The sequence below is a fragment of the Sceloporus occidentalis genome, unplaced genomic scaffold (assembly GCF_023333645.1).
Source record: "Sceloporus occidentalis isolate IW3139 unplaced genomic scaffold, rSceOcc1.0.p SCAF_3, whole genome shotgun sequence".
In the NCBI taxonomy this organism is placed as follows: domain Eukaryota; kingdom Metazoa; phylum Chordata; class Lepidosauria; order Squamata; family Phrynosomatidae; genus Sceloporus; species Sceloporus occidentalis.
In genome coordinates, this window is record NW_028316983.1 from 246,283,575 (window position 1) to 246,307,504 (window position 23,930).

The window sequence follows — 23,930 nt, forward strand, 5'->3', positions numbered from 1 at the left end:
CTGCATTCGAGTACCTACAGTTGGGAAGGTATTTTCAGACACATTTTCACTGTTTGCGTCCTGCTAGATCTTCTCACTACCAGCGTCTTAAACACCATGGTGTCTTTCTCAGCAGTGCTTTCAACATGGTTAGTGAAAACCTTTGAGGCAGTTATCACAGCTCAGCACACATTCAACTATACCTGTTGCAGCAGGCACCACATTTATCACCTGCTTGTTTGTCTTTTAATCTTTTTTAGGTTGTCTGGGACACTTTTTCAGCTACATTATTTCTACAGAGCAATAGCAAAATACCATTTAAATCAGGCCACCATCTTCTTCTCAGTGCAACTGGAAGTGATGCAATGTCTCTTAAAGTTACCGAAAAGCCCTCAAAAGGCTCTCTGTTTTCAATTTGGGGGGCACTGGGAAGAAAGGGCTCCCCAAAACCACCAAGATTTTATTATTGATTTTGCATCTGAATTTAGTCAAGGCGATGATGGTCCCAGTTTGTACATGATTCTAGGATAAATCACTTTTTTCAAATATATTCTATTTCTTCAACACTGGGAATTTTAGAAAGAACTACCACCACATAACAATCCTAACTAAATCTAATTAGTAAAGCAAGCATCAGCATGGTGTGATGGTTTAAGTGCTGGTCCAAACTCCTGAGCAAACATGGAATCCCACTGGGTGACCCTGAGAAAGTTATACCCTCTCAGACTTAGAGGAAGGCAATGGTAAACCTCCTCCATACATCTGGCCAAGAAAATTCTATCAAGTCTTAGTCCACTGCAAGGCACCTAACAGCAATAATAAAAGTTGAAAAAAGGTGTTGTTTTCTCTCTTTATTAATTATTATTTATGGCTTTGGTATATTGTGCAGGTGACTTTTCAACATGCATTATGCACTGACCTTTCTGCTGGTTGTTAAAACAAAAAATGTGTGAAGAGTGGAGCAAGGAAAGGCATAGTTTAATCACTGTCACATTGTTCCTAGTCATAGTTTGCAAATGTGGACTGGTTCTCTGATTCACCAGAAAATCCCTGTAAACGCCTTCATCTAAGAAGACTCCTATAAAGTTTAATAGGAGACGCCAAAGCATCAAAAGATCTCATTCTCTGCCAAATCCAATTATAACTTGCTTCCATCCCACCTACTCTGGCAGCCTATTTTTGCCATCATTGTCCTTCCTTGCCCTCATTTGCTCTCAGCCTCAACCTTTGCCACTGTCCATTTTTATCTGACTGACCGGTGGAAAGGCATGCAATTCTGCTTATGGGAATCAATGGCACCATTGATAAAACTGGCATGGGCCATCAGAGCCAAGAAATCCAGTAGCAAGGTAGGTAAATGAGGCTGAGGGTCAGTGAGGGCAAAGAAGATGATAAACAATGCCAAGAAGGAACAGAAGGCAGAGGAATAAAAGACTATTGAACTACATCAGAACAATTTTTGAGCAATGCTCTTTTTCTACAACTAGTTCAGCTTCATCAAAAACAGTAATTTCAGAAACAAAAGTTGAGTAGACTGAAGCCTATGAAAACTCATGCTGGCAATTTATTTCTTTCAGTTAGTCTCAAAGGCTAACATACTGATTCTACAGACTAACACGGCTCTATCTTTGAAAAATTGAAGCCATGCTTCTTAAACTATCTGATTTTGAGGACCAGCAGATTTCCCCTCTGCATCTGTTAGAAATCAGCCCCATATTTGTGCCTGTTGGCTAAAACTGTTTTTTCTTTTCTTTCCTAGAATCCTGCTGTAGACCCGGAGCCAATAGTTCATGGACCATCACTTTTAGCAGCACTGAACATTAGGCCATGCCCCTCTTCTGCACGGAAATAAAAATACTTGTTATGTGTCTCCAACTCTGTCTTGAGACCAGCAAAACCCTTCTAGAAAACTGCACCTTTGGTCATTACTAGTCACTTTCTATTTTGTCCATCTTACCTGGGATGGATGCAGGTAGGGTTCAGGTGAAGCCAGGTTCGTCTGCACAGACACACTCTTCTCCAACAGGATCTGTGGGAAACCCAGCTTCTCAAAGGTATTCCGCTTCCAATGCTTATTCTCTTGCTGGGCCAGAGCCTCGTCCTCACTGAAAGCCCGCACCACCGGCCCCGGCATTGGTAGCGGCACGGCCCCATCGCTCTCGTAGCCTGAGCCATCCTTCTGGGAATCCCAACTGCTTCGCTGCTTCATGTGAAAATGAGCTTGCTGGGCCTCCCAAGCCAGCCGAGCCTGGGCCAAGAAGGGCTCCGGAAAGCCCCGGGTCGATTCAGCTTCTACGGACCTGCTCTCCATGCGGTTCATCTGGGGCCTGCTGCAACTGGACGGGGGCCTCTCCTCTGGCAGGCCTTCCTCCCGCTCCCCAGAGCCGTCAGTGGAGGAGGCATTGGGGTCATAGGAGAGAGAGGGCTTCCTGCTCTTCCGCTTGCGACTGCCTGGGGAATAACCAGTGGAGGACATGGTGTTCTGCTGGCTGGACCATGACATGGAGTCCTCGCCCTGCGAGGCCTGGCTGACCGGGGGACTGTGCCGAATGTCAGCCCCTTCCATGCTGCTGTAGTCCCCAGATTTGACCTCCAACCGCTGGTCCCTCATCAGGCAAGGGCTGTGCTGGAGGGAGTAGGAGCCACCAATTGGGTTTGGAGAATATTTGTGGCGGAGACCTGTTTTCATCTTGGGGCTGGAGCCCGACTGCTCAACGTAGACTAATTGCCGGACGTACTCCTTGCCGGCAGGGCTATACTCCAAGCTCATAAACCGGTCTGGACCTTTCTGCTTGGTCAACACCAGCTGCTGGTAAGGGGAGTTAGGGCCCTGCTTGGGTGACTGAAGGAAGGGATGGGGCTTACGGATGGGAGACTTCTGGGGTGAGCCAGCTTTGTAGCTCCCACTCGCCTCAAACTGCATATCCACAGGCGGCTCATCATAGATGGGGGCCTGATACTCCATAGGAGGTTCCTCATACAAAGGGGGTTCATAGGCATACCGTGGGGAAGAGGGCTGGGACTCGCTGGAGTGCTTTCGGTGCTGGGCTTGGAGTGGGGAGCAAAAGGACTCTCCCCGCCCCAGCAGCGGGGAGCAACTGCCCACATGGTCCGCTCGTTTCAGGAAGGGTGACTGCTTCCTGTCTGGGAAGAAGACAGAGTTGTCCGAATCGGGGGTAAAAGTCTGGAGGTTAGGGGATGGCTGGCCGCCTGATGGCCTACGCGATCGAGTGCCCTGCTGGTTTTCCGAGGTGTAGCCATTGCCTTGGTGCATGAGGAAACTGGGCTCACGGTCTGTCACCTTGATGAGCATCCGTTCCTTCGTCCCCGTGTTCCACCTGAGAGATGATGCCCTGAGCAAAGGAAAGAGAGAGCACAAGGCAGCAGTCAGGGAGGAGGCACAACGCAAGAACCATCTTTTCATAAGACATACATTCTTGTTAGTCCTCTATACTGTCTGTGTGCTAGTCTCTGTAATAAGAATAAACAAACAGGACACAGAACCTGCTCACAGAACTTACAAGAAGAAAGTTCATTTACATGGACTGGAACCTCACTGTTTTCAGAGTGAACACATGTTGAAGCATTTGGAATAATCACAACACACCAAAATGAAGGAAGCAGGAAGGAACACTGGCTTATTTAAGCATGTGAGTTGTGGCTTTGTCACTTATTTTGAAAACTCAACCATTGTGGTAAAAGGGGAATGTTTGTAATACAATAACAAGATAATATGTACAACATATACAGAAACTGTGAAGAGAGTGGAATTCATGGGTCAAAGGAGGTGCTGCTGTGGAATATGTGGCTTGTGTCTAAAGTCCTTGTGTATAAAATTCTTTCCACAGAAAGGAAAGAAGAGAAGTGGTGGTGAGTAAGAGAGAAACCTTATCTTCATCGGATGCAGCCACTGAGTAGCAAGAAACAAACTAAAAACCACTAGCACCATGCTCAATGTAATAAACCAACACAAATGCATTCTTGCTGATACAACAAAGATCTTCAATAGGCCCAATAAGTAAGTGACAGTCAAAATCAACTATTGCTTGGTGAGTTTCTCTTCTTTCTCTCTTTGGAACTGCCTTTTGTATCACATCTCAACCTGCATATCCTCCCCTACTTAGTCTCTCTACATAGCACAATGCAATCAGGATTCAGCTTAGTTGAGATATTTGGGGCAGGACTCTTCCTAAACCAGTTCAGCTTCCTGATGTGGGGGGTTGGGAATGTTTTTTTCCCAAGACTCCAGGGAGAACTACCATGTTTGTGCCCACTGACTACAACAAGTTCTTTCTCTGTTGGAAACTTGGCAGAGACTCATAACTAATGGCCTGTGGACCAGCTCTGGTCCATGGACCTTCACTTTAAGTAGCATTGTCCTAAACTTCAAGTCAACTCAGCAGCAACAGGGAACCTGACATATGAATCCCAGCCTTGTTCTTGATTCCGTATAAGAAAGGCTCTGGGTCTGGGAGAAGCTGGCGCCATTGCAGGCCAGGATTTTGTATTCTTCTGTATATTTCAGGCTACAGTTTCAGAAGAGCTTTCTGCTGCCTGCCAACTGAACACAGGACAGTGTCTTATACTAAGATTGTAGAATTCAAAGACATGGCTTTGCTAGTCTGGAAAGTTAGTATGCAAAGGTATCTTGTAGCAACTTTAAGACTAACTGAAAGAAAGAAGTTGGCAGCATGAACTTTTGTAGACTTGAGCCTACTTCCATTTATCTGAGGAAATGGGCTCAAGTCTATGAAAGCTCATGGTACCAACTTCTTTCTTTCAGTTAGTCTCAAAGGTGCTACAAGATCCCTTTGCATACTGCCTTATAATAAGTTGGGTTGATAGAATCCTAGAGTTGGAAGAGATCCCAAGGGCCATCCAGTTCCACCCTATTCTGCCATGCAGGAATACACAATCGAAGCACTCCTGACAGAGGACCATCCAGCTTCTGTTTTCTCAATACGTGGAAGTTTTTCTGTCTATCTAGCACAAGATGTACAGTATCTATCTATTCCAGTGCTACTCAAAGTGGTGGTCCCTGAACTGATACCAGTCCATGAATCATTGACTACTGGTCCATGAAAAGTTTTGAGGAAATGGAGAAACAGATATAACCACTGGCCACAAGCATAGTACCTGTTCATGGCACAACAGGGGGGAAAGGACAGCCAGTTGAGCACATTAGACAGCCTGAGAAGCACTGGTTAATTCTGCTGGGCCATGGCTTCCCACGATCACATGCAGAGAAGCCTATACCAGCCCTCCTACCTGAGACCCTTTTAGGGATGGTCAACTGTCAATGTGTAAACCTGGGGCCAGTGTCATACTACCCTACTAATTTATTTGGCTCTGAAGGTGGCTCTCAGACCTGGGCACACACTGACCCTGGCTACTCATTGAGACAAAGTCATAACCTCTAAAACATGCCAGCATGAATCTGGATCTTTAAATCTTCTGACAGAACTGATACTTAAGGAGGCAGGCCTTGCTAGAAGGATCATTATTTTGAAATAATCTGACTGCTGTTTGGTTCTCAGCCAAGCGTGGAAGGGCAGAAAAGATCCTGGAAAGAGGAAACTAGAAGCTTTCTGCCTCCTCCTCTTTCTTGCACCTTACCATACCATATTCTGGCTATTCACACATAAGAACCTGGCCTTTGTTATAGCAGACCCATGCCTTTTGATGTACACCAAGTTCACAGAAACATGCATTCTCCTGGAATAACTATTGTGAAAGAAAAAGAAAAGAAAGACAGAAACACTTGAATCTGGGCCGTCTAGATTCCAGACCCTCCTTACAATTAGTAATATACCCTCAAGTTAAGCATTTTGGAGTCTTAATTGGAATTTGCTGCAAAGCCAGAGGTTTTATTCTCTGCTCCCAATTAATATTTCATGAACAGAAATAATTATAATCCTTGTATGATCTTTGCTCAGCAGCATTAATTCTTTAAAACTACCAAAAGTTCTAGAACAATAACATTTGTGCCTGTTGCCCTGGAAGTGAACATTTACACCAGGGAACTGTCTCAAAAATGGGCCCCTACATTTCTGCCATAGAGTTCTCATGAATTCAGGTATATTCTGGTGCAGCTGTCCACAACCTGGTCCTCTCCACATGTGCTGAACTGCCAGCCCCATAATTCCACAGCCAGTTGGTTCTGTGTAGCCCAAGACATCTAGAGTGTATTAGATTGGAAGAAGCTACTCTTGAATAACTAGCAGGAGAGTAGCTACCAGCCAAATAAAAATACTAACCCATCTGAAATTTCCCTCCAGTCCTCAAATTTCTAGTATTACAGTAACTTAAAATGTCAATTTACCATTTAGAAAAATGGATAATGCGTCCAAAAAGAAGGGGAGGAAAAGTAACCAAAGGAAGACAAGCATAGCATGTATGTGTGTTCCTTCTCTCTCTCTCTCTCTCTCTCTCTCTCTCTATATATATATATATATATATATATGTATGTATGTATATGTATATATATATATATATCACATATTATATACAGAGTGTGTGTGTGTATGAATGAATGAGAGTGAGAGAACATACATATGTTCTATGTGTGAACTATTTTCAGTGTCTCATTTGGGAATGCTGGGAATCTGGGGACCAAAGGAAGGTTTCATTTAATGGGCCAAAATCCTCATTTGGGGGAGCAATGCTCTCAATTTTACCCCCACCCCAATAGCTATATCCTTGGCAGCAAGGCTGTTTACAAGGGGCACTGGCCAGTTGTCTGGGGCTTCACTCAAACCCAGGGTGAGTTGAGAGCATCCCCTTGAGCAAATAATGCTCTCCTCGCATGCTATGCAACTTGGGGGACCATTGGTAGAGGCAAAGTGACTCTCTTGCGGAACAGCTTCTCCAGCACTGCTGAGCATCCCATGGAAGGATGGCCGATGAAACAAGTCAACATAAAACACTTTGAGATCCCTCCAAACACATCACTGCTCAGGTCCCCACTGGGAATGTTTGTTAATATTCACATGGCCATTTCATTTAGTCATTTGCATCAAAGATGGTTAATAAATGTGATAGCCAGCTTTTAGAGATGAATGGAATGCAGAATTGGAATTCCCTGGTTTTAACTTGCCCCTTTCGTTTCTCTGTCCACTTTATCTGTGGATATTTACCTCATCCAGCAAAAGCTAATGCTTTGTATCTTCCAGACAGCATGAGCCCTTTCTAATAAATGTTAAAGTCATCTAACTGTTGGCACCAGAATTCCCCGCACACATCTTTTAAACATAGGATCTAGTTATGTCCAATTGTAGCTTCTAGAGGGAAAGAGTTATTAGGTTTGTGTTATTTCTATATTGCAGCATTCTTTCCAATTTGCAGAGCTGCCTGTTCATTTAAACTACTAAGCTTTTACTTAGAAGTTAGCTACTGGTTTGGGTTTGGAAAGAAAGACAGGAGTATAAATAATGATGATAATTGGGGTAGCCATGTTGGCCATGCAGCAAAATACAAAAAAATACAAAATCCACTAAAGAGCGATACCTTTATTGGCCAACCAAAATGCAGAAAATATATTGTGCCAGCTTCCAAAGCTTCACAGACTTCTTCATCTGGCAAAGATGTTAAACATCATACAGGACAAAAAAAAGTTGACGTGGTTAGAGTCATAGGCCTACATTTTGTCTCAGATAAATACTCTGTTGTCAGTTAAAATGGTATTGAGGGGTCTCAATGCAGACAGAGCCCACTTTTCTTCTGGGGCCATTTGGGGACACGGGACAAAGGTCAATAAATAGCAGGTAATAAAATTTCAACTCCATTAACAACAGAAAACAATTCTGCTGTCAAGGGAAGTTACTTTTCTGTTGCTAATGGACTTGAAATTTTATTATCTGTCTTTTATTGCCTCTGTCTGCACTGAGATCCCACAATATCATCATAACTGTCAAGAGAGTAACATCTGAAAAAAATGTACACCTATGACTCTGACATTGTCACCTTTCTTCTGCTGAAAACATATCTAGGGGTAGCTGTGTTGGCCAAATAGCAAAGTATAGTATCATCCAAACTCCACAAAACAGTGATATCTTTAAGGGGCCAACCAAAATGCACATTACAGTCCTCTCTCTGTTCTCACAGTCTTCAGATTCATGTCCCTCGCTTATGTGCAAGGGACGAATGGAAGGGGAAACAATGGGGCACGTGCCCACAGCCACGCACCTATATTCAAACCAATGGGGCTTGGATATAAGCAAAACTCAATTTTCGCAAGGGGGTCTGTATAGTGTGCATTTTGGTTGTCCCAATAAGGGTATCACTGTTTTGTGGATTTTGGATGATTCTGTACTTTTCTTCTCCTGTATGATTTTTAACATCTTCACCTGATGAAGAAGCTGGTGAAGCTTTGAAAGCTTGCCTAATGTATTTAATGCATTTTGGTTGGCCAAGAAAAGTATCCCTCTTTTGTGGATTTCGTTGTATAATGATCATACTGATAGTACTAGTAGCAGTCATCATAAACAGCAGTATAAAGTGTTTCTCAGTGCTCTTGGGTGGGTGAAAGGCTTATAATGCCATAATGGGAAGATAAATGACAACCTCCTACTATTCAAGAGATTAAGAATTTACCAGCCTTTCAGCACTGTAAAAAAGTCAGAAATGATGTGAAGGCACACAAGATAAATGGCAGTTTTTTAAAAAGCTGAATAAAAGGTGACCAATTATAGAGATGGACAGCCTTATGAAATTGCCATCTTTATACTAAATTGGCCGTTGATTTGATCCAGCTATAAGGCTGTTCTTATGCTGAGCAGAGACAGGATGAAGACAGGGAAGCAGCTCTAATCCCTGATTCATTTATGACTGGAAACTCGTACAACAGTTTGATCTGATGTCTGGATTCGTTCTCAAATGAGAGAGAGAGAACTGAGAATAATGGTGTCAGATATGGCCCGATTAAATGTCAATGGATAAGAAAAGGAGAATTATTGGGTAGTGGGGGCTTGCAAAGAAGCACGTCTGGTTGCTTGTGGGATTCAAAGAAGAGGAGCATCAACATCACATGGAGAAAGCAAGCGGTCTTTTGAAGACACGCAGGGGCTCATCAGCTCCCAGCAACACTTAGCAGCCCCTGTGGATTTTGCTCTGAGCTCTCCAAGATTTGTTGAACAATCCAGGAGTTGGGGAAGGAGAGGAGAGAGGATCCCATACTGACTTGGCAGCTTCACTACTGGCACCAGTTGCCAGGAAGGACACCAATGCCACAGCTATCACGCCATGCCTGTACAGAATTGGACAGGGCACTGCAAAAAAGCCTACGCTCTGCATGAAATAAAAGGAAGGTCACATCAAAGAAGGAAAACACCATCCCTCAAATGGCACTGCAACCTAGCTTAATTCCAAGATATAGCCATGTTAGTCTGCAGAATCAGTATGTAACTCAAGGAAAGAAGTTGGCAGCATGGGCTTTCATAGACTTAATGCTTCCAACTTCTTTCTTTCAGTTAGTCTCAGGCACCCCAAGACCTCTCTACATACTAGCCTAATTCCTACAGTGTAAAAACCAGGACTTTCCTGCTGCTCCTTTGCCTCATAGTGAGTGCATCTGTACTGCATAATAATAGTGTTTTGATACCACTTTAACTGCTGTGGCTCAGTCCTATGGAACTCTGGAATCTGCAGTCTGGTGAGAGACTTAGCATTCTGTGCCAGAGAGCTCCAGGGCTGTAGTTGAATACACTAAAGAGTGTAGTTGTTGTGTATCTAGAAGTGGTTTCCAACTTATAGTGGTCCTAAAGTGAACCTATCATGGGATTTTCTTAACAATATTTGTTCAGAGAGGATTTGCCATTGCCTTCCTCTGCAGCTGAGAAATTGGGACTCCTCTGAGGTCACCAGGCAGGTGTCCATTCAGCCTTGGCCTCCTGGAGTCCTAGTCCAACATTCAAACCACTAGACCATGCTGACACTCACACAGTAGAGACTACAAATCCCACAAGTCCAAAGGAATACAAATGGGAAATCATGGTGGTTCACTCTGAAGTTTGGACGTAACCAGGGTCTCTCTAGCTTTTCCTTAGTTTTCAAGAGACAACACTTCCATTTTCTTATCAGAGAGAATGTCTAATATCTCTCTAAAGGGAAAAAGGAAAACTGAGTAGCTGTGTGTGTGTGTACATGCACGTGTGTGTGTGTGTGTTTGTGTATGCATCTTCATTTAAGAGGAAAAACTCATAAATTGCAGAGCTACCAACAAAGGAAGCCATCTCAATATTGCTTCTGGCCACAGGAACTGTACCACTCAAAAATAGCAGAAAATTCACAGAGCAGCTTGATGTAGATCGGAACGTCATCGCTGCAAAACAAACCGACAGAAATACTCTGAGATCAGCAGTGTTTGGGCAAAGCAGAGAGTGCACTTTGCAAAGAAAGTGCTTATTTGCTGAGAAAACAAATCGCAGAAGTGCTAGCTAAGTAGTAACAAACAGGCATTAAAAATAACAAACCAAAAGTATTGGGGAGGGGGGTTGTTACAGATCACCATACAGAGCCAGCGTGGCATAGTGGTTTTGAGCATCGGATGACAACTCCAGAGACAAGGGTTTGAGTCTCAGCTCAGCCATGAAACCCACAGGGTCACCTTGGGAAAGTCACATTCTCTCAGCTTGAGGGGAAGGCAATGGCAAATCTCCTCTGAACAAATCCGGCCAAGAAAACCCCAAGATAGGGTCGCTTTAGGGTCGCCATAAGTTGGAAATTACTTGAAGATACACAACACATCACCATGAAGAATGCTGGAATGTACCTTCCTCCCCCTTCTCTTTCACATCTCTTTGCTTTTCACCTTTACATAACCATCAAAGAAGAGGTTACCTGCAAGGCAGTGAAAGGGTAAATAGGAGTGAGCATCCCTAACCATGGGAAAACTTAAGACCTATATGCGACTGATGGCAAACTCCAGTAACTGTAATTTTAAACATCATCTTCCACTTAGTCAAAAGGCCAAGAAGCAATTTTCTATTCATGGCAAGAGGAAAGGGCAGCTGAAATGAACCCCAAGAATTTCTGGGTCTCTTTTCTTTCACCCATCTATAACTAGGGATCCCTTGAAATTTTAATTTCATCTGTATTTCTAATCAAACTGGCTTTTCACACTTCCTTAACTAAGATGAGGCTTTGAACTCAACTCTCCACTGAATGCCACATTTTCCCAAACTTAGTGGGTAATTTTTCAGTGCATTAAATCCTCAAACATGTATATTAGAGAACATTGTGTGCAAAAAAACATGTTACAGAAAGAGGCCTGCAAAATATGAGGGAAAGTTATGTTTGAAAATGCCCATTTTTGTGGCTTTAAAAAATATACTGAAGAAGGATGTGGAAATTGTGAAGAACAGATTTAGATTTGACAAACAGACATAGAGCAGATGTAAACTGATTTCTACACACCTGTCCATAACCGGGGTACGATGATAGGTGGTCCACCAATTTGGGGGCTGGCAATTAAGTTATTTCAGACGTGTGTTTTCTGGGATTCCTCTCTGGCTTTGTTTATCTCCCACCAAATCCTCCACTTAACTGTTCCCAGCTCTTGGATGTCTGGACTCAATCCGTCTTGGCACAAAATGATTTTGATCCTTCCCAGGCCTCACGAATGGTAATTCCGCTCTCACCGGCGAGATCCCCTCATCTGCGTTTTATCGACCACGGCAGCTCCCCAGCAGCAAAGGCACGCGGCCAGGTAGAGCGAGAGAGAGCCCTTGGCAGCGGCCATGGAATATAAAACAGCTCCTCTTCATCTGATGCTGTGTAAACATGATTAAAGCAGAGCTAGCTGAGGTTCTTTCTCCCCACGCCCCAAGAAAAAGGGGGTAGCCTCCAGCTTTGCACTGTTGTGAATCAGAGTACCACTGAGGAGAGCTGGAGAGCTCCACAGACTTAAAGACAGGGGGAAAGAAGGTCCCCAGAAGAAAAAGACGAGGAAGCTGTATTAAATTATTTTTAGATTATTTTTAGGAAAGGAGTGGTGGAGTAGGAATGATACCCAAGTTACAGCAAAACCAGGGACAAAACATACTGCAGAAATAATCCAGTATGAGACCACTTTTACTGCCCTGGCTCAATGCTAGGGAATTTTGGGAGCTGCAGTTTTGTGAGACATTTAGCCTTCTTTGTCAGAGAGCTCTGATGCCACCACAAATGACAGTTCCCAGAATCCCCTAGCACAGAACCAGGGCAGTTAAAGAGGTCTCAAACTGGGTTATTTCTGCAGTGTGTTTTGGCCCCAAAACACAGTCCTAGAGTAACCAATTGCCTACTGCTCTGGCTTAAAATTCTCTCAGCCATTCAAAGTGTTGCCTCTGAAAATCCTCGGCTTGGAATATGCAAGATGCAAGTTTCAAGTGGAGAAGGGGGTGGACTGAATTATTACCCCCCCCCCTTCACAAATGCTGGTTCACTTTCCACCACAAGATCCCTTCACATGGATGGGCAGAGCTAATTTTGGGTCTGAGAGAAAAGTGGCTGGAAAAAGCACACCTGCGAGGTGGTGATGCAGCAGGTGCGGAAGGGCTCAGCACTGATCTCCCACCTGGACCTTCTCTGCCAAAAGCGCCCTCACCTTCTTCCATTACAACTGCTTGTTGAGGCCAGTGTTGTAAGAAACAGGTGTAGTGAAATATTTGGCCCTGGAGGAGCTTTCACTGGCAAGGAAGATTGAACAGGTTTCAAGATTGTATTATTTTATTATACATGATGAATATACATGGCTGGGGCGGGGGGATGTCACAATTTGGCAAAAGGGCTTAGCTCCATTCCCTGCATCCAGGAGAATCCATATCATGTGTAAATGTCTGGTCAGTCCCCTTGGCCACCACAATTTTGCAAAGCAAGCTGATATAGAGAAATAATGTACATCAGCCACATGCTGGAACAAAGACAGTGTTTTAGATTTTTCTGTGAGATCATCATGGAAAATTCACCTAGTCACTATTAATTCCACCAACTGCTAGGAAGATATGTCAACTATTTTAAATGCTTTATAATATACAAGGACACATGACGTCCTCTTCTTTGTGGGTTTCTGGAGAACATGTTTTTAAGGATGATCTAAAGACTCCTGCAGGGACACCATTTGTTGAACTTGAAGTACCATCTACTCCTGCTAGATCTGACCTGTATTATCTGAGATACAGGTCTGGAGTAAGTGAAATGGAACATACACATCTTACCAAGCAACGAAGATTGGGGCATTGGCCACAGAGTAATTCAACCACTGGAAAATTATTTGTCACAGAAAATTGTGCTCTGAAAGACTAGGACTCTGGCTGCCAGGAAGACTGTGAAGTCAAAAATCACCCACAATTCTCTTGGCAGCATCCTAAAATTAAAAACAACTGCAACAGGGAGCATTATCTTTAAATGCTGGGCTTCCCTATACAGTGTATTTATGGGGCATAGACCCTAAATCATGCCGTCTGCTCATCCCAAAGGGCAAATGTGTGTTGCTATGTGTCCCAACACAACAGGGTAAAAGTGTGTTGGATGCAATTATACAGGATGTACATAATTCTTTATTTATGATTCTGCCCCAAGAGAGTTCTGTTAAATCAAATGTTCTCTTACAGTAATGAGATAAAACACCTCAAGCTATTGTGAGAAAATTATTATTAGATAAATAGTATTACATTTCCTGTATGGTGGCATTAATTGCCACAGATGCCAGGCTTTAGGCTATATGAAATAAAGTTAGACTAGATTTCAGTTTGACATTTTAGGTTTCGTCTTTACCATTAGCACAGAACATATACAACCCACCCACCTCCACCTTCAGCTCCAAGCTAACACTGCTAAAATGTCTTGGCTGAGTTACAGCCAGGGGAAAACCAGAGACCCCAAAACCTCAGCAAGTCTCCCAAAGTGGCTTGTAAAATCTCCTCCCTGAATCCCCCCCCCCCCCCCAATTTTCTGGCTGAACCTTCGCATGGTTTTAGTCCTCCTCTTGCTTTTATGGTTTCGATATTTACATTTTTACTGCTGACACTTCTGTTTTTAATGTCTGTGCATTACGTTTTTATTGGTGAGCCTTCCTAGAAAGGCAAGGAACTTATTTTGAAATGATCCATAAATAAAATTAGTGGTACAACTTTTGCTGTTAACGCAGCACATCTTCAAAAAGAGATATGACCTTATAGGCATCTCTTTCAGCCTGACTAGATTCAACTGCCTCCGAGGAGAACAGCATCTGTCACGGGAAGCTACCAAGAGCTGTATGTGCAGCTCATGACTCAGGGGAGCTCCTGCACGCTCATCGTGACAGAGCACAAACGGAAACCTTTCCATCTCTCTCTCTCTTTTTCTCTAACACACACACACACACACACACACACCAGTTTTGCAGGACTCCTGGGTTTCTGTTTTACATTACCATCTAAATAAAAACAAAAAGTGGCATTAGTCCTAGTCTTAGTTGTGCTACCAGTTGTGTCGTCAGTGCCACCGTGCAATGACATGTGTTCAATTTGTGTTTCCTCTCGTACCCACATCCTGGGTACCAATTCCAGTTCAGAGGTGCCTGCCATCACAGCTCAAGACCAGCAGGAGGAGCCTTGTCATGTGCCTTACAACCGGGAGAAGCAAGGCAAAGCAAGGACATTACACACCTGTTTCTAAATCAGAACCATTGTAACGTTCCATGAGTGATACCAGTGTGAGAAGCAAAAAGCACAGGATGCCCAGGACACAACAGAAAAGATATAAAACCACAGAATCATAGAAAAGGTCCATCAAATGGCATTTAGATCAACCCCCTGCCCAAGCTGAAGCATCCTTGAGGCAACTCCTTACACAAGTCTACTCCTTGTGATTGTTGTTGTGTGCCTTCAAATTATTTCCGACTTATGGGGATCCTAAGGTGAACCTATCACAGGATTGTCTGGGCAAGATTTGTTGAAGGGGGGGGGGTTGTCTTTGTCCTTCCTCTGAGGCTGAGAGAATGTGACTTGCCCAGGGTCACCCAGTGAGTTTCCATGGCTGAGTGAGGATTCAAACTCTGGTCTCTGGAATGGTAGTCCAAGGTTCAAATCATGCTGTCTTTCAGTGTACTCCCTCCTTCACTGATCATAGTGTGCCCATAGATCCTTTCTTGCCCATATCTGCTACATCATTAAAACAGTATTTTAAAGGTGCCCTATGATAAATGAACAACAGGCTGCATGTTGACCAGCAATCGGCCAGCAAACCAGAGCTACAACAGGTTGAGTCTCCCTTATCTGGAATTCCAAAATCCAAAATATTCAAAAAACCAAAACTTTTTTCACAGATGGCTGAGATAGTGACACTTTTGCTTTCTGATGATTCAGTGTACACAAACTTTGTTTTATGCACAAAATTATTTAAAATATTGTATAATATCACCTTCAGGCTATAAGGTGAATATGAAGCATACATGAATTTTCTGTTTAGACCTGGGTCCCAACTCCAAGATATTTCATTATGTCCATGTATGCAAATATAGTTATTCCAAAATCCACAAAAATCCAAAATCTAAAACATCTCTGGTCCCAAGAACTTTTGAAAAGACTCAAGCTGTATAAGAAAGGCACAGGTTGTGATGCCCCTAAAGAGTTCCAAACATCTTCAACAAAACCAGTGAAAGTGCAACTCTGAATTGTGAATTTGCAACTGGCATGAATATTTCATATGTGGCTGCACAGAGAAAGGAAGAAGGGGAGTCACAGTGACATTGAGCCAGCAAAAGTGCTCTTGACATGAACCAGCAGCATGGAAAGGAAGAGGGCTGGCACTGAATTTTTAGGAAACATGAACCAAGTTGAGTCTTAAAAATCCCAGATCACACACAACAGAAAGCCAGGCTCCAGGCAAAATTTAATTGTTCCCTGTTGGAGTGGGCAAGAGGGCAGGGGGGGGGGGACAAGGAGTGCTTTGTATTTTCAAAAAATAGTATTTATGATGGGAAGAAAAATGTCAAAGAAGTAAGGATGGAGTAGACGTGCAGATGTGTATAGGCTACCTACAACTCTATTGGACATGACTGAAGTAGCACAACCGTGAAGAATAATGAAGAGAGATATAAATGGTAGCACAACCTTCCCCCGTTCCCACACCTTCCAGATGTGCTGGCCTCACAATTTATGGGGCATGTAGTCCAGCACATTTGGAGGTGTGAGAATAGTGTGGATAGCTATGCTTAGATGCATGTGCCATGCATGAAATGAAATAATGCTTCTTCTGCTCCTGCACCGAGAAACATCTCGTCTGAATTCCACTCCATGGAATTGAGTCACTTGAAAAGTTCCACCAGAATAATCAACAACTTTTATTCTACAATCAACCTGGGATTGGAACAACCAACACAACAAGTTACCTTTTTTCACATCAACATGCAGCTTCATGGTGGACATTTAAACACCTTGCTATTTTAAAAGGCATCTAATTGGTACATATGCTTTTAACCTCCACCCAGCACACACTACCAAGTCACTTACAGAGAGCAGCAGTTCTCAACCTATGGTCCTCCAGGTATTTTGGATGTCATTTTCCAAAATCCTGGACTATTGGTCATGCTAATTGAGGTGTCTGAGATTTGAAGTCCATAACACCTGGAGGAGCAAAGATTGTGAACCGCTGGCTTAGAGCCAAGCTGTCTGGTACAGCGACATCTGCTCAGACTTACAAAATGAGGACCCTGCCACAGGCAGCGCTCAGATTACAATACCCACTCAATGGTATGAAAAAACAAAGAAAGATTGGTTGTTCCAGAAGGCATAAGATCCAAAAAGGAACAAGGGTTGCTCTGCTGAAGACGGGATCTTTCCTAATATCTGATCTACCTTAATAACTAACTGAAAGAAGGACAGAACTATTCAACCTGTTTTAGCAAACTATTTATTTTACAGAATCTATGGAGTTTATCACACGGGACAAATCCCGTGCAGAAACTAGATTTAAAGTGAAAACAACCTGCTTTTGCAGGTTGTTTTTCACATGACGTTCGGGGTTAACCCAAACAGAAAGTAGAAAAAAATCCCAAATGCGGGTTGTTTTTCAAACAAAATTTGTGAGAAAAAGAAAGAACTAAAAAATAACCCAAACAGAAAGCTGACAAAACCCGCTCCTTTTTACCTTTGGGAAATTCCGAAAATAGAAAGGAGTGGTTTTTGTCGGCTTTCCGCTCGGGTTATTTTCATGTTATTTCTCTTTCTGCCAAAACATCTGAAAAACAACCTGCATTTGTGAGTGTTTCGCAGATGTTAAAATCCAGTTTCTGCACGGGATTTGCCTCTGCATGGTAAACTCCATAGTATCACCGAGTTGGAAAAGACTCAAGGACCATCCAGTCTAACCCCATTCTGCCTCACAGGGATGCACAATCAAACACTTCCTGAAAGATGGCCATCCAACCTCTGTTTCATAAAGTCATAGACTTTTCGAGTTGGAAGAACCCACAAGGGCCATTCAGTTCAACCCCTTTCAGCCGTCAAACCACCCGCAACAGATGGCAATCCACCCCTCTGCTTAAAAACCTCCAAAGGAGACTCCGCCACACTCAGGAAACCCTTTATATGTAGATGTGAAATGGAACAACCAGGTCAGGGAAGCCTTGCAGAAGAAAATAAAAACATCTTAAACTTTTTAGAGACCACTTGAAGGGTTTTCTTCCAAAATGTATACAGGGATGACTTTTTCTCTCACTGGCCTCCATGTTTCTTATAGTTTCCAGTCTGGTGGCCAAACTTCAAGATTTATGCTCCTTTAACATACTGGGGGAGTAGCTGCCGAGGCTCTTCTCTCTCCTTTTCTCTCTGCTTTGCTATTTGAGAAAGCTCAGTAAGTGATTCTGGATGCAGCTGCTGTTTACCTTGCCTGTTGTAGGCAGGTACACACAGCTACAGCAGAAACTTCCAGAGCAGATCTCATTGTTTCCCAGCTCAAGTTTAATTTAATGCCATGTTTATTTCACACTTTTTGCTGCAACCCAGCATCAAACGTTTCTTCAGCCCTCCTTCACCATCCTTCCAATATCCATGCTCTAAAAATAAAGATAAAGGAAGAAGATGAAAAGCCAAAGAGGGGCTGAGTGGGTGTAAAAAGCCGTTGTGAAAAGCTGCTTTGCTGTTAGCGGCTTTTGCTAATGGAGGTGTGCCTGTAATAGACATGCCTTGTCTTGCTATTATGGTGAAGTGTGCACCAGACCATTCCCTAATTTAACACCAAGATCCTGTTCTGAGATGGCAAAAATGGAGAAACCAGCCTATAAAGCAAGAGAGCTGATTATGGTGCCCTCTAGTTGTTCCTGTACTGCAGCTTCTCCTCATTCTTCATCACTGGTTATGCTTGCCAGGGCTGATGGGAGTTGCAGTCCAACAGTATCAAAAAAGGAGCATGATTACTATCATAGGGATGCATCTGAGAAACCAAGAGGAGGGGAGGACAGTCACCGTTCACTGTACTTGTTGCTAAGAAGTACTGCAAGCGTTTCTTGCTCAGCATTATGTCTAGCCGTGTGGTCTAAATGAATGCCGTTATGATAAATGAACTGACCTAGTTTCACGATTCACCGCTTGATTTTTGGGGGAGCTGCACATAAGAGTAGCTGGGATTTCTGCATCACAAGAACCTTTAACGTTACCTGTGTAGAGTCTTCCCAGTAGGGCAGCAGTTAAGATTGGATGCTACTTCTATCAGCACGAAAACTGAGCCGCCTCCAGCCGCTCCAACGCTCAGGGCTTGCACTGCTGCCTCTAACCCATGCTGCATACAGATATATAGGGATATAGGCACAAGCCACCTCCTATATGCTGTGCTCTGTTTGCCAGCTTGGTAGAGATGACTGTATCAGCATTCAAGAGCAGCAGCTGCCCTCCAGCTCCCAACAGCTCCTCCATATTAATTTGTTTACAACTTGGCCTTCGTCTCCAGCAGCATAAAAGAAGCTCTCAGCCGGGCTCATCTCTGACTTGAATTAGATTGCCCTCGGCCTTCAACCTGGATATTTAAAGACCCCTTTAGAGTAGGATAGCATGGGACCCCCAACTTTAAAAACATAAAAAATAAATAAAAGCACCCTTTTTAGATCAAGGTGTTTACAGTGTGTGCACTGTGTTCACAGAGATTCTGAATCTGTGTGTGTGTGTACACACACACATACATACCATATGTACTTCGACTTTAAGTCGACCTCATTCATAAGTCAAGGGCAGGTTTTGGTACCAAATTATGGATTTAGATCTGATTTTGGATAAGATGAGGGTAAAAGTTAGGAGCATGTAACAAAGGATATAAAGGACGAAGCTAAGGAAAACAATGCCAAAGAACTTACAGAGTTCTGGCAGACATAACTGCGTATGCTTTTCCAACCCAGGCATCCAAAAAGGTCAGAAGTGGAGCCATGATAGACAGAATAGAAAGGGTTGGTGCTTCTTTTAGTTGCTCTTGGGATAGACTAACTCTCTCCTTTTGCCACTCTACTCAGAGAAAGAGTGGTTCCTTTTTTGACCCATTAATAAGTCGATCCAGTTTTTTGGGATCAATTTTTTGACTAAAATTTCCACACTTATACATGTGTATATACAATATATACAGTGTGCCCTTCCCTTACATGCTGAGTCTACCTTGGAGCCCTGGGAACAAATTCACAACATTGTGTTTGCAGTACCAGCATTTGCAATCTATGCTATGCTATGATTCTTAAGTAATTTTAATTATAATGTTAGTATTTTATTGATTGTAAATTGTAATTGTATGTGTATCTGTATTCATTTTATTGGATGTAATCCGGGTTCGATCAGCAGGGAGAGGCGGGAAATACAAATAAACTAATTATTATTACTATTATTAATCACTGCACCACCAGGGCTCTCTTGAGATTTTCTTCTGGTTGCAGTTTTCCTCAATATACTACAGGGCAGGATGCTTCCATCAAAATCACCTGTGTTCCTGAACAGGATACTGCTTTGCTTCCAGTGTGACCTGTAACTCTGTCTTCCCCTCTCTTTCATACAGTCCTGCTAAGCTGCACCCTGCTCCCATTCCCTCCTCCAGGCCAATCTTTTCCCATCTCATTCTACGGACTTTTTCATACAGAGAAATGTATCACCGTCCCAAAAGAAGAAGAAGGTGGGGCCAGTGTGAAAACGCGCAAAATTACGTAGTAGCTTATCATACACAGAGAAGAACATAGCGTCCATCTGAAAGAGAAAGCAGTGTGAGTGCAAATGAATTCACCACATGAGTACACACCCATTGGCTTCTTCATTGCGAATTAGTGTGTTTGCGCGTGCACAGGGAGGAGAGAATCGCATCTGGAAGATTTTACAGTTCTGGACCCAAGGATCCCCCGAGTTAGAGATGGAAAGGAATAAGGAGGAGGCAGGAGGCATACTCTGGTTCCTCATCTTTAACTTCCCCTCTCCCTTCGCTCTTTCCTCCGAAAACAGCTGCTTTCCTCTCCGTAGCCAGCGAGTACAAGAAGGGAAATCGCAACAAAGGATAATGGGAATTGTAGTTTGTTTCTAACTGGAGGGATCTTATGACCGAACTAGAGATGCATTTCAAACTAACGCAAATGTGAATTGACTGCGAATTTGCAGTGGAAAGGGATTTATAAATTCAATATTTTTCCGAATGCAGCTATTCCTGGGATGACTCATGACTGCGTTTGGATTATGTTTCAATTGCGTGTGACGTCGTTTGAAAATCTTTTGCAAAATTACGTGAAATGCCTTGGATGACCACAGATTAACCTTTGGTTAACCTTACCATCTTCCCTATGTGATAAAGTCCTAAGAAAAATCTCTTGCAGGTCTGCTTCCCAGCTCCATCCTAGAAGAGATGTGCAACCAAGCCCTTCCATTCTTGACTCCTCTCATCTTGCTTGGAAGGCAAGGCAGGAGCTGGTGGCATAACAGAGCAAGATGGCAAGATGCAGACAGATGACAGCCATCTTCAGCCTTCTCCCCTCATTTGTTTCTTTCTTAAGTCAAGTCCTGACAAGCAGGAAGGAAAAAAAAACATTTCAACAGCCAAGCAACAGACCATGAAGAGGCCTCTGGAGGCAGGCAGCTGACGCCAAGCTGTGGTGGGGAATGCCAATTCAGCCTGGGAGATCTGGTGTCAAGCAAGAACAAGAAACAGGGGGAAAGTAAAGAGGAGGAAGGGACAAAACCAAAGTTTTTTGTGGGTTTTTTGGGCTATGTGGCCGTGTTCTGGAACAGTTTATTCCTGACGTTTTGCCAGCATCTGTGGCTGGCATCTTCAGAGACTTTTCTCTGAAGATGCATCTTTTTCTTTGAAGATGCAGACAAAACATGAGATGCAGACAAAACATGAGAAATAAACTCTTCCAGAACAAGGCCACATAGAACGGAAAACCCACAAAAAACTATGGATGCCGGCCATGAAAGCCTTTATTAACCTTTATTTATAAAGCGCCTTTGACTTCACATAGGACAAAACCCAACTCTCCTCATACCCAGGCTTGCAAACACAAAGGGCAAACAGCTGGGAGGAAAGATGATTTGATCTGATGTTGAGCTACTTGGATCCCATGTTGGGAAAAAGACAGGATAATTAATTAAGACAAATGAACAGTGCTCAAGATACCTTTGTTAGTCCAGGTTTGTCTAAGTCTTTGGATAATGTAGTTTTAACATAAACCTAAATGCAGATTCCAGGACATCTCTTGATTTGCTGGCAAGTCATTCCCTTGCTAAGAGCTTAAATATCCTGTTGGTACCAGATCCCATCCCATCTGATCTTGTAAGCTAAAGCAGGGTCAGCCTTAGTTAGTACTTAGATGGAAGAACGCCAAAGAATACCAGGTGCTTGTAGATTTCAGAGGAAGGAACTCAAGAGCTGTGTCTTCCCATCTGAGCCTGCCTAAGATTTTCAGAGGATACTCCACTTCTCTCTACCTCACCACTTTCAGAGGAACATTTAGTGGGAACGCAGAAGAGGGTCTTCTTGGTGGTTGCCCCCAGGCTTTGGAAATGCCTCCCTAGAGAAGGCAAAGTGGCAGATTAAGACCTTTTCATTCCAACAAGCTTTTGGGAATGCCACCACCCTGTGAAAATGCCAGCCACAAATGCAGGCGAAACGTCAGGAATAAATTCTTCCAGAACATGGCCAAATAGCCCGAAAAACTCACAAAAAAGCCTTTGGGAATTATTAATATATGATGCTTTGTTGATCTTGGGACCTAACTACCCCAAAGGCACCAGATCCTGTCTGATCTTGGAAGCTAAACTGGGCCAGCCCTGATTAGTTTTTGGATGGGAATCCACCAATGAATACCAGAAGCTGTAGGCTATATTTCACAGGAAGGAAATGGCAAAATCACCTTTTGAGTATTCCTTGCCTAAGAAAATCCTGTGAAATTGATAGGGTTGCCATAAGTCAGCAGGGAAATTGAAGGCATGATGACACACATGTACCCTTACTTGGCCTTGGCCATGATCATACACATTCACCCTTACTTCTTTCTTCTGCAAATTGTAGGGACAAGGAACCTGTGGCAATCCAGATGTTGATGGACTCCAGATCCTCATGTCATGGAGGGAAGCAGTTGTATCCCAAGAATATATGGAAAGCCATAGCTGCCACCACTACCTTTAATATAATGACTCCACAAAGAGCTTCTCATACACGGTGAAAACTGAAAAGCATTTCTGCACATCAGAAGTGGTACATGAAAGTTATTACTATCACTACCTTCTGACATACAGATGTATAGTTTTTGTGGTTTTTTTTGGGCTATGCGGCCATGTTCCTGGAACATGGCCACATAGCCCGAAAAACCCACAAAAAACTATGGATGCTGGCCATGAAAGCCTTCGACTTTACATACAGATGTATATCAATTAACAAAGTAGTTCCTTGACATTAGTTCTTTCACTGAAAATTCAATATCAGAGGTAGAAATAACAGGGAAAGAACATGAACAAGTTCCAAACCCCACAAAAAAAGCAGCAGCCCAACATGTTTCAGCATATTTTGTGTTTAAAACAAACAATATTCACGTGTGAAATGAAACAACTAGGTTAAAGTGAGCCTTGCATAAGTAAGTTAAGACATTTTGAACCTTCTGGCTTGCACAATACCCCCCAAAATCGAAAAATCGAAAACACTTCTGATCTCAAGCATTTTAGATAAGGGAGACTCAACCTGTATCAAGAGAAGGTGAAAGCCCTCTCCAAAGTCTATCACTGTAAAACATACACTGCCCACCGTTGCTGTTTTTTTAAAAAAGAAAATAATTTTTAAAACTATAAATTAAAAGGAAAATAATGAAAAATAATCTAGGTACAAATATAGTTCTTAAAAAAGAGAATATAATGTTGGATGTTAGGAGCAGATGTGAACATGCAAAATCAGAATGTACGAAATCAGAATGGTGACCAGTCTGTCAGAACCATCATTGCTATCTGAAATTCCTTGTTTTAAGGACTACCTTTGGAAATAACCTGACAGGACACAATCAAAGTCCTTCCTTTTCAAATGATGCATTCACAGTATCATTGACCATATGCGTTCTTGTCTGGGAAAAGAATGTCCCTTGTTCTTCTGCATGGACAATGCTTCCCTGCTAAATCAAGAGAGGTATTCTTATGGATGTCAAAGATGTTAATTGCTTTGCTTATGTGGAACTTGAGGACAGATTTAATCAAGACAAGAGAAATGCAGCTATAGAGGTTAGAGAGAAAATGAGTTTTATTTAGAGCTGTGTCAAGATGATGACCATGAAATTTAAAAATATGTATAAATGGCTTCTGAAACTAGAGACAGGAGATGAGCCTGTAAAAGAATACATGATAAGGTAAGCCCAACATTTTGGGCATAATGTTCATATGGATGTATGGAGGAAATGTGGTCTAAAGATACAAAATTTAGTTTGTGCAGTGATTAAAAAGAAAACCTGTATAAGATGATGTATAGATGGTATCTAACACCAAATAAATTGTCAAAAATGG

General features: G+C 42.8%; 1 protein-coding gene across 2 annotated transcripts in view; it reads right to left on the reverse strand.

Annotated features, from left to right (window-relative positions):
• Nucleotides 1-23,930, reverse strand: part of LOC149317722 (rho GTPase-activating protein 39-like) — a 244,710-nt gene that overhangs the window by 61,725 nt on the left and 159,055 nt on the right. For both annotated transcript variants that reach the window (XM_089518076.1, XM_089518075.1), the window contains exon 4: nt 1,937-3,332. In XM_089518076.1, coding sequence (XP_089374202.1) covers nt 1,937-3,332 — 1,396 coding nt within the window. The remainder of the gene's footprint in view (nt 1-1,936; nt 3,333-23,930) is intronic.